This window comes from Macaca mulatta, chromosome 2 (assembly GCF_049350105.2).
Source record: "Macaca mulatta isolate MMU2019108-1 chromosome 2, T2T-MMU8v2.0, whole genome shotgun sequence".
In the NCBI taxonomy this organism is placed as follows: domain Eukaryota; kingdom Metazoa; phylum Chordata; class Mammalia; order Primates; family Cercopithecidae; genus Macaca; species Macaca mulatta.
Genome location: NC_133407.1, coordinates 120324900 through 120341098, shown reverse-complemented (window position 1 = coordinate 120341098; position 16199 = coordinate 120324900). Strand labels below are relative to the sequence as shown.

At 42.1% G+C, this 16199-nt stretch overlaps 1 protein-coding gene and 1 long non-coding RNA gene across 14 annotated transcripts in view; one reads left to right on the top strand and one right to left on the bottom strand.

Moving 5' to 3' along the window:
* Nucleotides 1-11756, bottom strand: part of LOC144339254 (uncharacterized) — a 29368-nt gene extending 17612 nt beyond the window's left edge. The window contains exons 1-2 of one of the 3 annotated variants that reach the window (XR_013414078.1): nucleotides 11652-11756; nucleotides 2606-2726 (exon numbers count right to left, since the gene is read on the bottom strand). This is a non-coding gene — a long non-coding RNA (uncharacterized LOC144339254). The remainder of the gene's footprint in view (nucleotides 1-2605; nucleotides 2727-11651) is intronic. The other 2 variants (XR_013414079.1, XR_013414080.1) reach the window with 2 other exon arrangements.
* ARHGEF3 (Rho guanine nucleotide exchange factor 3) overlaps nucleotides 1-16199 on the top strand; it is a 347459-nt gene that overhangs the window by 294284 nt on the left and 36976 nt on the right. For all 11 annotated transcript variants that reach the window (XM_015130642.3, XM_077993227.1, XM_028844283.2 and 8 more), the window contains one exon: nucleotides 183-290. In XM_015130642.3, coding sequence (XP_014986128.1) covers nucleotides 183-290 — 108 coding nt within the window. The remainder of the gene's footprint in view (nucleotides 1-182; nucleotides 291-16199) is intronic.

The window sequence follows — 16199 nt, the reverse complement described above, 5'->3', positions numbered from 1 at the left end:
GTCCTTCCCTGCCTCTTAAGCCAGGTCATCTCCATACAGCCGGAGTGAGACGTGACACTTTGTATTCCATAGATCAGTGTACAGCCAGCACCTTGTGGAGCGGAACACAGTTGTATGGTGGTTATGTTGTCTTTGCAATTGACCTTGACATTTTACTTTTTTTTTTTTTTTTAACTCTATAGGAGCCTAGTAATAAACGGGTCAAACCCCTTTCCAGAGTTACGTCACTAGCAAACCTCATCCCGCCTGTGAAGGCCACGCCATTAAAGCGCTTCAGTCAAACTCTGCAGGTAAGAAGGGCACACGGGGCCTATGGTTGCAGAAAATCATGGTGAATGGGAGGAAACATCCCCATTTTACCTAGAATTTCCCCTGGTTTCAGAGTGACCTGAATCAATGCTTATTTCAATAGAAGAGTGCAAGTAAGGGGACTTGGAGGAAGAAAGATGTTTTCAAGTTGCAGACAAGGGTCATGCAGAGCCAGAGCTATTGCAGTTGGGCCTTTCCCCACAATTGTATTTCAGAGTTATGTGCCCCATCCAGACATACTCTCACGCGATTTTTTCCTAAAATATCTATGGGCCTTCTGAGGAAACCAGCACATGATGTTAACTGGAGGGCAACAGAGCCTAGTGGCTTCGACCAGGGTCGGCAAACTGCATTGGGTGGAGAAAATCCAGTTCACCACCTGTTTTTTTATGACTCACAAGCTAAGCCTGATTTTTACTTTTTAAAATTCTTGGGGGAAAATCAAAAGAATGGTGCTGTTTCGTGACACGTGAAAACTACATGAAATTCAAATTTCAGTATCCATAAATAAAGTTTTGTTGGAACATAGCCATGCCCATCTGTTTATTGTCCATGGCTGCTTTGTACTATGGCATAATTGAGTAGTTGTGACAGAGACCATATTGCCCACAAAGCCAAAAATATCTACCATCTGGCCCTTCACATAAAATGTTTGCTGACCCTTGGCTTAGAACGAGGACCTAAGGACCTCGGAGTGGAAGTACCTTGGGTTCTAACCTTGGCTCACCTTGGGCAGGTGACTTAACATCTCTAGGTCTTGCTTTTATTTTTTGTTAAAAAAATTTTTTTTCCATACTTTGTCCTACAGATAGGTCTTCTATTCCTTATGGGTAAATTTGCCATGATGCCACCAAACCATCATGGAATCCTTGTAAAGATTTACAAGACAGTGCATTTAAAGGGCCTAGCATAACGCCTTGGCCCTTAGTTAGCAATCATTAATCTTTGAATTAGTTGACTAAGTAGTAAATATTAGCTACTATAATAGTTTTTTGGTTAACAAGTAGTTATAGTTATTCTTAAACTGTTGATGAAGTGTATCTTTTAAAGTGAACGTTGAGATTTATCCAAGGCCTTAGACCCAATTTGATAATTATACAAATTTTCCTTTAGATTGAAGCCCACAAAAAATATGCCATGAAAAGGCTCACCTGGTTTAGCTGAGCAGCTGTCTTGAGTCTGCCATGTATTTGTCGTTGAATACTTTTGCTTGGCAATATTTTTTTTATCTCTGCTCTCAGTCTTTAAGAAAACTGGGGACCAGAACCCAAGGCATGCCTCATGCTGTGAAAATCCATGACTTGAGAACTCTTTGAGGTTCTCCCTCAGCCCTTTCAGTCCTTGCCTGCCTACCATACTGCCAATATGTCATGACTCCACATATAGCCCAAGTGGTTCTTTCTACTTTCCCATAGATGCCCTTCCTCTCCATTGCTTTTCCCCTGCCCTGCCCGTTCCTCTGTTAACTCCGTTGCAGTTTCGCCTGAATGAATACCTCATCACCTAATTAGCTATAGGTTTGGGTCTGTTTCTCTCAGCACTTGGGCCTCTGGATCCCTGGTTAATCCCCTGATCCCTTTTGTGGGAGAACGGAGGAAAGAGAAAATAAGGTCGTCTGGGAGAGCAAGATGAAGGGCTTTGAAACTAGTGAAGAATGTGTTTACCTTTTCTCCCTTGTGACCAGTCCTTCAGCCCTCTAGACAAGTTCATCGCAGGCATCCCCTGGAAGATTCATCACCACCCTAGTCCTGCACATCTGGTCTTTCGCTGAGCACTGCTTTTTGAAAATTCTTTAGAATGTCTACTGCATTTCACCCTTTCCTCTCCATCTCATGGCTGTGGCTCAAGTTCACTCTGCAATTATTTCCTCTCTTGATTGTGAGACCTCCAGATTACCAGCCATCTCTTCCCGTTATTGCTCCCAGGACAGTCCACCCTCTGTGCATGAAGGCCCTCATTCATTCAATAAGTGTTGAGTGAGCCCTCATCAGGCATTAGGCTCTTCTTCCTGCCCTCATATTGCTGTGTTCCAGATATAATAGAATTGCCTTTTGGTAGGTTTGCAGCAGTGCTGTGTTCCCACATGGCAGTAATGAGCTAGACCTAGGCAGCCTGCCAACCATCACCTACAAATGTCCCCACCTCTCTCAATTGCCCTTCTAACACCTGGCCCTTTACTCTCTGTCATTGCCTTGTTGGTAGGCTTTTTGTGTTTGTGCTCCTGGGCCTAGGAAGAGCACAATCTGTGCCTCCCACTACAGCCCGGCCCTGGCTGCTGTAAGATCTGTTATCCTACCTTCAAAATCTTTCTTTTGGCTTCTCAGGCAAAATTTCTTTCTTCTGTTTCTGGGCTTCCTTCACAGAGAACAGTACAGGAAACATTTGCTCACCTCAGAAATTTGCATTGACCTAGAGAACTAGAACAGAAAGAAATCAAGCCATGTCTGAAATCCAGCAGACTGAGGCCAAGCAAGGATGAGAAAGCCAAACCCAAGGGAGGATCTGACATGTGGAAATTGGTTTTTAAAACCTCAAAGATTTTTTTGGCAAAATATTTTTTTTCTTTTTTTTGAGATGGACTTTCACCCTTGTTGCCCGGGCTAGAGTGCAATGGTACGATCTCAGCTCACTGCAACCTCCACCTCCCAGGTTCAAGCAATTCTCCTGCCTCAGCCTCTCAAGTAGCTGGGATTACAGTCACCTGCCACCAAGTCTGGCTAATTTTTTGTATTTTTAGTAGAGATGGGGTTTCTCCATGTTGACCAGGCTGGTCTCAAACTCTGGACCTAAAGTGATCCACCTGCCTCAGCCTCCCAAAGTGCAAAATATTTTTTTTAATTTAATTTTTTCAAATATCATGATAAATAGCTCACTCTAAGCTTTATATCTTGGCCATATACAACCCAGCAGAAACAGAAGAGTTATTCATAATGGTAATGTACATAGATACGGAGAGAATTGAGCAATGTGCTTATGTTTGAGTGTGTCCTTGGGTGGGGAGGGGGGCAGTCAGTGAATGGAAATACACCCCTCAAGTTGTATGCAGAGTTAGCAGCCATGTTTGCAGAATGATCTGGAAAGCATGGAGAATGCCACCTTGTCCCCACATGTCTTCTTGTAACTCACCTTGGTGCACACAGTGCAACTTCTGTGGCATTATTTCCAGCTGTAGCATCTCAATAATAGTTTCCCTCACCAGCGAGACTGAGAGAGGGTGCTAATTTATGTTTTATTTTATTTCATTTTATTTATTTTATTTTATTTTATTTTATATTATATTTTATTTTTTTCAAGACAGAGTCTTGCTCTGTCACCCAGGCTGGAGTGCAGTGGCGTGCTCTCGGCTCACCTCCACCTGCACCTCCTGGGTTCAAGTGATTCTCCTGCCTCAGCCTCCCGAGTAGCTGGGATTACAGGTGCCCACCATCACACCTGGCTAATTTTTGTATTTTTAGTAGAGACGGTTTCACCATGTTCGACAGGCTGGTCTCAAACTCCTGACCTCAGGTGATCCGCCCGCCTCGGTCTCCCAAAGTGCTGGGATTACAGACGTGAGCCACTGCACCTGGCTGGATGCTAATTTAATGTGGTCTGGGAGTAGTAAGGATGAGGGGAAGAGCTGGCCCCATAGCGCTGCTCAGTGGGCTTACTTCACATCCTCTCTGATTTTGTCTAAGTCTTGGTTCCCTTTCCAATAAGGGAGAAACAGAGAACAAAGAGTGTATCAGCTGCCCCAAACCTCTCAGCAGCTATCCATTACCCGTATGTGTGTATTATTTATGCCTTTTCTATTCCAAAAATGATTCAAAGCTGTAATTGAGCAGCTTGGTTCTCTGTTGCAGTATTCCTTTTCCCTAGCTTCTGACACCTTAGAGACATATATATCCCTTTGGATATTCAATTATGTCTCTCAGGTTGGATTCTTTTAATTATAGAAGAGATGACTTAAGCCCAAACACGGTGCTTTAATCAATGCTGCAACACTTAGCAGTCCTTCCTCTGGTTCCTCAGGAGACCACAAGTTAGCCCGGGAGGATATCAGGAGAGCTCTGGGCTGGCAGCCACTTCCAAAAATGTTAAAAGCCCAGTCACACATGTGACTGGTCCTTGCAGCCACAGTTCAGCAAGACACTGCAGGATTTGTTCTCTCTTGTGTCCTCTGCCCATATGGGCTGGGGGCTTGCGCCCCAACACAAAGGCAGCATTTGTGGACATTGGGGAGGGACAGCCTGACTGCATGGCGCTCTGTCTGCTTCTCACCAGGAAGGTTAGTGCTGCCGGTAGACTCAAGCACAGATGTCTGGATCCCTCTGAGCCTATAAATCCCCCCACCCTGGCCTGCCCGAGAGGAAGATCTGGCCCAGCTCTGAAAGGGGCCCTCATGCGCTCCTCTGGTGTGGAGTGAGGAAGGCGAGCTCGCCTTTGGCCAGTCGCTCCCTGAGCCCTGCCTCTCCCTATCCACAGCTGTGCACGGCTGCTGGACTCATTTGAGCTGAGTTCAGCACATGCTATGGAATGCTGTGTTCATGATGTTGTGATGTAGGCCCTCATTCTCTTTGGACTTGTACTTTTTCCTTTTCCATTATAAAAGTGAATGTTCATTATGGAAAAATGCAGAAAAGGAGAAAGAGAAAAAGAACACGTATTGTCTTCCAACACCAAAACAATCCATTAATAGTTTACCAGTTTCCCTCTAGCACTATTCTAGGCATAGGTACAGAGCTCACACACTCTGAGCCTAGTTTTTAGTTCCTTGCAGTCTATTCAGCCTTATCTCTGTCTGGGTGATCTGCTCACTTTTAGGTTAAAGCCTCCCACAGTGACTGTGGATGATCAGTTTCTCTTGCATCTCTGTCAGTCTCAGCCTCACACATTTCCAAGCTATGCAGTTAAGTGCACAAATGTTCATATTTGTCACCATTACAGCCTCCTGGGGGAGTTGCACCTTTTATTAGGATTAAATATTCCTGTTTATTTCCTTTAACGCTTTTTGCCTGGATTTTGTCATCTTTTTTTTTTTTTTTTTTTGCTTAGTGTGTTTTGTTCCATCTGTTTTCCTCCTCCCTTTGTTATTTGGCTGGGCAAGGAGTTTTTGTCTAGCTTAGGGGGAGTATTATGTCACAGTTATTTTTGGAAAATATTATGGACTGAGTATATATTATTCCAATGTATTATTTTACATAACCAGTGTCATATTAACACATATTTAGGCTGTGAATATTTTTATATTAAATAACTCTATGTTGAATGTTTTTTTAATGCAGTTGTCCTTTTTTTAATTTTTTTTATTTTTTTATTTTATTTTTTTAAATTTATTTATTATTATTATACTTTAAGTTGTAGGGTACATGTGCATAACGTGCAGGTTTGTTACATATGTATACTTGTGCCATGTTGGTGTGCTGCACCCATCAACTCGTCATTTACATCAGGTATAACTCCCAATGCAATCCCTCCCCCCCCCCCCATGATAGGCCCCTGTGTGTGATGTTCCCCTTCCTGAGTCCAAGTGATCTCATTGTTCAGTTCCCACCTATGAGTGAGAACATGCGGTGTTTGGTTTTCTGTTCTTGCGATAGTTTGCTAAGAATGATGGTTTCCAGCTGCATCCATGTCCCTACAAAGGACACAAACTCATCCTTTTTGATAGCTGCATAGTATTCCATGGTGTATATGTGCCACATTTTCTTAATCCAATCTGTCACTGATGGACATTTGGGTTGATTCCAAGTCTTTGCTATTGTGAATAGTGCTGCAATAAACATACGTGTGCATGTGTCTTTATAGCAGCATAATTTATAATCCTTTGGGTATATACCCAGTAATGGGATGGCTGGGTCATATGGTACATCTAGTTCTAGATCCTTGAGGAATCGCCATACTGTTTTCCATAATGGTTGAACTAGTTTACAATCCCACCAACAGTGTAAAAGTGTTCCTATTTCTCCACATCCTCTCCAGCACCTGTTGTTTCCTGACTTTTTAATGATGGCCATTCTAACTGGTGTGAGATGGTATCTCATTGTGGTTTTGATTTGCATTTCTCTGATGGCCAGTGATGATGAGCATTTTTTCATGTGTCTGTTGGCTGTATGAATGTCTTCTTTTGAGAAATGTCTGTTCATATCCTTTGCCCACTTTTTGATGGGGTTGTTTTTTTCTTGTAAATTTGTTTGAGTTCTTTGTAGGTTCTGGATATTAGCCCTTTGTCAGATGAGTAGATTGCAAAAATTTTCTCCCATTCTGTAGGTTGCCTGTTCACTCTGATGGTAGTTTCTTTTGCTGTGCAGAAGCTCTTTAGTTTAATGAGATCCCATTTGTCAATTTTGGCTTTTGCTGCCGTTGCTTTTGGTATTTTAGACATGAAGTCTTTGCCCATGCCTATGTTCTGAATGGTATTACCTAGGTTTTCCTCTAGGATTTTTATGGTATTAGGTCTAACATTTAAGTCTCTAATCCATCTTGAATTAATTTTCGTGTAAGGAGTAAGGAAAGGATCCAGTTTCAGCTTTCTACTTATGGCTAGCCAATTTTCCCAGCACCATTTATTAAATAGGGAATCCTTTCCCCATTTCTTGTTTCTCTCAGGTTTGTCAAAGATCAGATGGCTGTAGATGTGTGGTATTATTTCTGAGGACTCTGTTCTGTTCCATTGGTCTATATCTCTGTTTTGGTACCAGTACCATGCTGTTTTGGTTACTGTAGCCTTGTAGTATAGTTTGAAGTCAGGTAGCGTGATGCCTCCAGCTTTGTTCTTTTGACTTAGGATTGTCTTGGAGATGCGGGCTCTTTTTTGGTTCCGTATGAACTTTAAAGCAGTTTTTTCCAATTCTGTGAAGAAACTCATTGGTAGCTTGATGGGGATGGCATTGAATCTATAAATTACCTTGGGCAGTATGGCCATTTTCACGATATTGATTCTTCCTATCCATGAGCATGGTATGTTCTTCCATTTGTTTGTGTCCTCTTTTATTTCACTGAGCAGTGGTTTGTAGTTCTCCTTGAAGAGGTCCTTTACATCCCTTGTAAGTTGGATTCCTAGGTATTTTATTCTCTTTGAAGCAATTGTGAATGGAAGTTCATTCCTGATTTGGCTCTCTGTTTGTCTGTTACTGGTGTATAAGAATGCTTGTGATTTCTGCACATTAATTTTGTATCCTGAGACTTTGCTGAAGTTGCTTATCAGCTTAAGGAGATTTTGGGCTGAGACAATGGGGTTTTCTAAATATACAATCATGTCATCTGCAAACAGGGACAGTTTGACTTCTTCTTTTCCTAACTGAATACCCTTGATTTCTTTCTCTTGCCTAATTGCCCTAGCCAGAACTTCCAACACTATGTTGACTAGGAGTGGTGAGAGAGGGCATCCCTGTCTTGTGCCAGTTTTCAAAGGGAATTTTTCCAGTTTTTGCCCATTCAGTATGATATTGGCTGTGGGTTTGTCATAAATAGCTCTTATTATTTTGAGGTACGTTCCATCAATACCGAATTTATTGAGAGTTTTTAGCATGAAGGGCTGTTGAATTTTGTCAAAAGCCTTTTCTGCATCTATTGAGATAATCATGTGGTTCTTGTCTTTGGTTCTGTTTATATGCTGGATTATGTTTATTGATTTGCGAATGTTGAACCAGCCTTGCATCCCAGGGATGAAGCCCACTTGATCATGGTGGATAAGCTTTTTGATGTGTTGCTGAATCCGGTTTGCCAGTATTTTATTGAGGATTTTTGCATCGATGTTCATCAGGGATATTGGTCTAAAATTCTCTTTTTTTGTTGTGTCTCTGCCAGGCTTTGGTATCAGGATGATGTTGGCCTCATAAAATGAGTTAGGGAGGATTCCCTCTTTTTCTATTGATTGGAATAGTTTCAGAAGGAATGGTACCAACTCCTCCTTGTATCTCTGGTAGAATTCAGCTGTGAATCCATCTGGTCCTGGACTTTTTTTGGTTGGTATTAATTATTGCCTCAATTTCAGAGCCTGCTATTGGTCTATTCAGGGATTCAACTTCTTCCTGGTTTAGTCTTGGAAGAGTGTAAGTGTCCAGGAAATTATCCATTTCTTCTAGATTTTCCAGTTTATTTGCGTAGAGGTGTTTATAGTATTCTCTGATGGTAGTTTGTATTTCTGTGGGGTCGGTGGTGATATCCCCTTTATCATTTTTGATTGCGTCGATTTGATTCTTCTCTCTTTTCTTCTTTATTAGTCTTGCTAGTGGTCTGTCAATTTTGTTGATCTTTTCAAAAAACCAACTCCTGGATTCATTGATTTTTTGGAGAGTTTTTTGTGTCTCTATCTCCTTCAGTTCTGCTCTGATCTTAGTTATTTCTAGCCTTCTGCTAGCTTTCGAATGTGTTTGCTCTTGCTTCTCTAGTTCTTTTAATTGCGATGTTAAAGTGTCAATTTTAGATCTTTCCTGCTTTCTCTTGTGGGCATTTAGTGCTATAAATTTCCCTCTACACACTGCTTTAAATGTGTCCCAGAGATTCTGGTATGTTGTATCTTTGTTCTCATTGGTTTCAAAGAACATCTTTATTTCTGCCTTCATTTCGTTATGTACCCAGTAGTCATTCAGGAGCAGGTTGTTCAGTTTCCATGTAGTTGAGCGGTTTTGATTGAGTTTCTTAGTCCTGAGTTCTAGTTTGATTGCACTGTGGTCTGAGAGACAGTTTGTTATAATTTCTGTTCTTGTACATTTGCTGAGGAGTGCTTTACTTCCAATTACGTGGTCGATTTTGGAGTAAGTATGATGTGGTGCTGAGAAGAATGTATATTCTGTTGATTGGGGGTGGAGAGTTCTATAGATGTCTATTAGGTCTGCTTGCTGCAGAGATGAGTTCAATTCCTGGATATCCTTGTTAACTTTCTGTCTCGTTGATCTGTCTAATGTTGACAGTGGAGTGTTGAAGTCTCCCATTATTATTGTATGGGAGTCTAAGTCTCTTTGTAAGTCTCTAAGGACTTGCTTTATGAATCTGGGTGCTCCTGTATTGGGTGCATATATATTTAGGATAGTTAGCTCTTCCTGTTGAATTGATCCCTTAATCATTATGTAATGGCCTTCTTTGTCTCTTTTGATCTTTGATGGTTTAAAGTCTGTTTTATCAGAGACTAGTATTGCAACCCTCCCTTTTTTTTGTTCTCCATTTGCTTGGTAAATCTTCCTCCATCCCTTTATTTTGAGCCTATGTATGTCTCTGCGTGTGAGATGGGTCTCCTGAATACAGCAGACTGATGGGTCTTGACTCTTTATCCAGTTTGCCAGTCTGTGTCTTTTAATTGGAGCATTTAGTCCATTTACATTTAAGGTTAAGATTGTTATGTGTGAACTTGATCCTGCCATTATGATATTAACTGGTTATTTTGCTCGTTAGTTGATGCAGTTTCTTCCTAGCCTCGATGGTCTTTACATTTTGGCATGTTTTTGCAATGGCTGGTACCGGTTGTTCCTTTCCATGTTTAGTGCTTCCTTCAGGGTCTCTTGTAAGGCAGGTCTAGTGGTGACAAAATCTCTAAGCATTTGCTTATCTGTAAAGGATTTTATTTCTCCTTCACTTATGAAACTTAGTTTGGCTGGATATGAAATTCTGGGTTTAAAATTCTTTTCTTTAAGAATGTTGAATATTGGCCCCCACTCTCTTCTGGCTTGGAGAGTTTCTGCCGAGAGATCTGCTGTTAGTCTGATGGGCTTCCCTTTGTGGGTAACCCGACCTTTCTCTCTGGCTGCCCTTAAGATTTTTTCCTTCATTTCAACTTTGGTGAATCTGGCAATTATGTGTCTTGGAGTTGCTCTTCTCGAGGAGTATCTTTGTGGCGTTCTCTGTATTTCCTGGATTTGAATGTTGGCCTGCCCTACTAGGTTGGGGAAGTTCTCCTGGATGATATCCTGAAGAGTGTTTTCCAACTTGGTTCCATTTTCCCCCTCACTTTCAGGCACCCCAATCAGACGTAGATTTGGTCTTTTTACATAATCCCATACTTCTTGCAGGCTTTGTTCATTTCTTTTTCTTCTTTTTTCTTTTGGTTTCTCTTCTCGCTTCATTTCATTCATTTGATCCTCAATCGCAGATACTCTTTCTTCCAGTTGATCGAGTCGGTTACTGAAGCTTGTGCATTTGTCACGTATTTCTCGTGTCATGGTTTTCATCTCTTTCATTTCGTTTAGGACCTTCTCTGCATTAATTACTCTAGCCATCAATTCTTCCACTTTTTTTTCAAGATTTTTAGTTTATTTGCACTGGGTACGTAATTCCTCCTTTAGCTCTGAGAAATTTGATGGACTGAAGCCTTCTTCTCTCATCTCGTCAAAGTCATTCTCCGTCCAGCTTTGATCCGTTGCTGGCGATGAGCTGCGCTCCTTTGCCGGGGGAGATGCGCTCTTATTTTTTGAATTTCCAGCTTTTCTGCCCTGCTTTTTCCCCATCTTTGTGGTTTTATCTGCCTCTGGTCTTTGATGATGGTGATGTACTGATGGGGTTTTGGTGTAGGTGTCCTTCCTGTTTGATAGTTTTCCTTCTAACAGTCAGGACCCTCAGCTGTAGGTCTGTTGGAGATTGCTTGAGGTCCACTCCAGATCCTGTTTGCCTGGGTATCAGCAGCAGAGGCTGCAGAAGATAGAATATTTCTGAACAGCGAGTGTACCTGTCTGATTCTTGCTTTGGAAGCTTCCTCTCAGGGGTGTACTCCACCCTGTGAGGTGTGGGGTGTCAGACTGCCCCTAGTGGGGGATGTCTCCCAGTTAGGCTACTCAGGGGTCAGGGACCCACTTGAGCAGGGAGTCTGTCCCTTCTCAGATCTCAACCTCCGTGTTGGGAGATCCACTGCTCTCTTCAAAGCTGTCAGACAGAGTCGTTTGCGTCTGCAGAGGTTTCGGCTGTGTTTGTTATTGCCCTGTCCCCAGAGGTGGAGTCTACAGAGACAGGCAGGTTTCCTTGAGCTGCTGTGAGCTCCACCCAGCTCGAGCTTCCCAGCAGTTTTGTTTACCTACTTAAGCCTCAGCAATGGCGGGCGCCCCTCCCCCAGCCTCACTGCTGCCTTGCCGGTAGATCACAGACTGCTGTGCTAGCAATGAGGGAGGCTCCGTGGGTGTGGGACCCTCCCGGCCAGGTGTCGGATATGATCTCCTGGTGTGCCTGTTTGCTTAAAGCGCAGTATTGGGGTGGGAGTTACCCAATTTTCCAGGTGTTGTGTGTTTCAGTTCCCCTGGCTAGGAAAAGGGATTCCCTTCCCCCTTGCGCTTCCCAGGTGAGGCAATGCCTCGCCCTGCTTCAGCTCTCGCTGGTCGGGCTGCAGCAGCTGACCAGCACCGATCGTCTGGCACTCCCCAGTGAGATGAACCCAGTACCTCAGTTGAAAATGCAGAAATCACTGGTCTTCTGTGTCGCTCGCGCTGGGAGTTGGAGACTGGAGCTGTTCCTATTCGGCCATCTTGCTCCGCCCCCCTCCTTTTTTTTTTTTTTAAATTACCTTCTATTGTGCTTTCTTTTCTGATTATATAACATCATTTAAATATTGAGGCCGGGTGCAGTGGTTCACACCTGTAATCCCAGCACTTTGGGAGGCCGAGGCGGGTGGATCACCAGAGGTCAGGAGTTCCAGACCAGCCTGGCCAACATGGCGAAACCCCGTCTCTACTAAAAATACAAAAAATTAGCCAGGCGTGGTGGCACGCACCTGTAATCCCAGCTACTTTGGAGGCTGAGGCAGATAGAATTGCTTGAACCCGGGAGGCAGAGGTCACAGTGAGCAGAGATTGTGCCACTGTACTCCAGCCTGGGTGACAGAGTGAGACTCTATCTCAAAAATATATATATATATTGAGGCTGGGGCTGGGCGTGGTGGCTCACGCCTGTAATCCCAGCACTTTGAGAAGCAGAGGCAGGCGGATCACTCGAGGTCAGGAGTTTGAGACCAGCCTGGCCAACATGGTGAAACCCCGTCTCTACCAAAAAATGCAAAAATTAGCTGGGCGTAGTGGTGCATACCTGTTGTCCCAGCTACTTGGGAGGCTGAGGCATGAGGATCACTTGAACCCAGGAGGTGGAGGTTGCAGTGAGCCGAGATCATGCCACTGCACTCCAGCCTGGGCAGCAGAGTGAGACCCTATTTCAAAATAAGTAAATAAATAAATATTGAAAAATATAGTGAAGCACATAAAAGAGAGTAAAAGTCACTTGTAATCCTACTTCCCATCACCAAAAAACTTCCATTAATATTTTGGTACATACTCAGGCAATTTTACCTTTTACTATACTTGCATGTGCATTTTTTAAAACAAAATCACTATCACACTGTATATGCTATTTTTTTACTCCCTTTGGTCTTAACGGTATAAAATAACTCTACAATGGAAGAGTATTTTTCATGTCATTTGTAGTTTTCAAAGACTTGATTTTTTTTTTTTAATAGAGACAAAAACCTCACTATGTTGCCCAGGCTGATCTCAAACTCCTGGCCTCAAGCAGTCCTACCACCGTGGCCTCCCAAAGTGCTGGGATTATAGGCATGAGCTACCACACCTGGCTACAGACCTGATTCTTAATGGACTCATATAGCATTTCATCAAAAGAATGTACAGTTATTTAATCACTCTCCTGTTGTTGAACATTTGTTTCTGTTTTTTGATCATTATAGATAACAGTGCTTTCAACATCCTGATCATGTGCATGTCTGTTCTTCTTTCTTTCCTTTGATTATACTCCTAGAAATGGAATTCTGGTCAAAGGGTGTGAATACTAAAGGCCATTGATACAGCAAGGCTTCTGTTATTGATGTGTGTCAGTTTTGGACAGACCTGCTTCTCTGTTTTCACATCTAAATCTAGACTTCTTAACATTTCTCCATCTCTTTTGCCACAGTTTTTCTCTTTGCTGTGATATCCTTCAAAATAGCTCTTCCCAGGGGCCCCTTGGGTTTTCCATGCAAGCCAAGGTGGTGTCTTATCTCCGTATCCACAGTGCCTAATACTACACATTACTTAGGATGTGCTCAAAAATTAGTACTTGCTATTATTATCACTGTTATGACTAGAAAAGGCAGCCATTGCTGCTCCTAAGCTCTCTCCAGGGCCTGGCAGTGGCTGCCAGCCTAGTGATGGGGCCCTGCCCATCTCCTGCAGCTGGGCTACTTCATAATAGAATATGTGTCCCCTCCCCCAGTTGTAGCTCCTCCAGGAAGTATTGCTATGGCAAAGAAGGGTTTCTGGCAACCACAGCCTCTCATTGCTCCATCCTCTGGCCCTTAGATCAGGGAATTATTTTATTCAACCCAGATGCAGCATGAATATATGATAAATTAGTGGTCTCCATTAATGTTCTTTGGATCCACTGTGTTATTTATTCTTACTTGACTTAATGGGGAGACAGTCAATAGAGAAAGGTAGTCCTGCTCTAGAGAATTGTAAAAGTTCTACTTGGTAAAAGTTGTCTAAGGTATATTAGCAAGTAGGGGAAGAAAATTGGGGGAAAGTTCAAAACCACTGTCCCAATTAATAATATACACCCATATTAGTATATGGATAGGAAAAAAAACAGGAACGTCAAATTCTTTTTTTTTTTTTTTCTGTTGTCTCTTGGGAATACAATTATAAGATACTTTTGCAGTTCTTTTGTTTATTTTGTGTTCTCCTTTTTTCCCCAATATGTAAGAATTACAAGTGAATAGAAAATAAATAAATGAGATAGAACTATTGATTTTTTTCATTATATATTTCTGTTGTACTTGAATTTTTTAATAATTATGTATTACCTTTGCAACCAGATAAAAATGAATAAGATTAGAAAATCTTCTATGATAAAATACACTACAGAGAGTTTAGCAATGGCCTGAGGGGTCGTCAAGGAAGGCTGCCTAGCAAGGGTGGAGGGATTTGGGTTGGACCTGGAATGGCTCACAGATGATAAGGATGAAAGGGAGATAGCATTTCAGGCTTGAGAAGGGAATATGGGATGACTGATGCCATCTAGATAGAAGTAGTAATAAATAAGTAAGAAATTACCCAAGCATATGTGCTGATTTCCATGTCTGACAACCATGATTTCCTTCTCCAAGCACCTCAAACTTTGTCCCTTGGTCCAAGGTCACATATTTTCTATAACTAGCTTATTTGGCTGACATGGAGATGAGCTTGGGGGTGGATGGCACATGTGTGTTAGGGAAAGCAACCAGAAACCAGACTGTCTTGTATTGGGTATCCAAGGGAGAGAATACAGTCATGGGTTCTTAGTTTCTCTTTCTGGTTGGGCCAGTAAAGCCCCTTCCTTATCCCTCTTTTCTGCTTATCACTAGAAACAGAAACTAAAAACCATGGCTTCAGGCTGCTAAAAGCCTAAAATAAAACAAACAGAACAACAAAATAAGGCGAGTTGGACAAGCTTGGAGAGTATAGCTGACAAGTTAATCTGTAGTCTATCTCAAAAGGAACTCCTGATTCTCTTTTGTTCTTTACTATTCCTGGAGTAGTAGAATATTACTGTTCTTTATTGTTCCTGGAAGCCACTGCAAATAGTTGATATTGGGCCAGGTGCAGTGGCTCATGCCTGTAATCCTAGCACTTTGGGAGGCCGAGACAGGTGGATTGTCTGAGCTCAGGAGTTCAAGACCAGCCTGGGCAAGATGGTGAAACCCTGTCTCTACTAAAATACAAAAAATCGGCCAGGCTTGGTGGCAGGCGCCTGTAATCCCAGCTACTCAGGAGGCTGAGATCACGAGAATTGCTCAAACCCGGGAGGCGGAGGCTGCAGTGAGCTGAGATCATACCACTTCATTCCAGCCTGGGCAACAAAACAAAACTCTGTCTCCAAAAAAAAAAAGTTGTTGACTGTTGTAATTTAAAGCTTGTCATTTTTTATTTAGTAATAACACTCATTAGTGTAGTATCTATGATGAACCAGGTTCTGCACAAAGTACCTTATGTTCATGGCCTCATATCATCTCTAAAACTCTGCAAGATAGGATTCATCATCACTTACAGGGAGAGATCTGAAGGTTTAAAATTGTGCCCAAGGTCACACAGCTGGTAAGGGCCAGAACTGGGATTCTGAGTGCCTCTCCTGCCGTAGGCTTACCACAAAAAGTCAAAGTTTCATCATTATAAAGCCTGAAGTTTGCCAGGATTTAAAAATAGTCACCAGACTTTTGAGTTGGAGCATCCCACCTCACTGCTGTTCACCTTCTATGGCAGGGAGAGTCATCATTTCCGTTTCAGCTTGTGGAATATTTTGTCATTAACATTCTCATGCAAAAGCCATTTTATGGTGCCCAATGAAGATGATTGGGCTACTGCCCCAAGCCTCTGGAAGCCTTCCTAATTTTGGACTTGTGCTATGCAAATTGTATAATATTTTCTCCACACCTAAGCCAAATATTTTCTTCAGCTTTTCATTCATTCTACTCAGAATATCTCCAAGCTACAGAAGGTTTTCTTGTTGTACTGTGTTTTTGAGGTTTGACATTTATTGATTATGAATTAATTGGGTGCCCTTTTACCATGGTTTTAATGGGCATCAATCTGAATCAGATTCTAAATATGTGGTTTTATGTTTATTGTGCCATTTCTAACTCAGTGTTCATTGTCTTTCACATTCGTCAGCTGACTGTGTTTCTTCTTAGTTAATATTTCTTCATTAAAGAAAGTCTGGAAAATAAATCTAGAGAATTAAAAGATGAAAATAAAAATCAGCCAGGTGCAGTGGCTCACACCTGTAATTCCATCACTTTGAGAAGCTGAAACAAAAGGATTGCTTGAGGCCAGGGGTTCAAGACTAGCCCGGGCAATATAGTAAGACCCTGTCTCTACCAAAAACAAAAATCAAAAAATTAAAAATAAATAAAATTTTAAAAAGAAAACAAAAATTATCCATAGTCCCATCATCCAGGGGTGTAACCCCTGTTA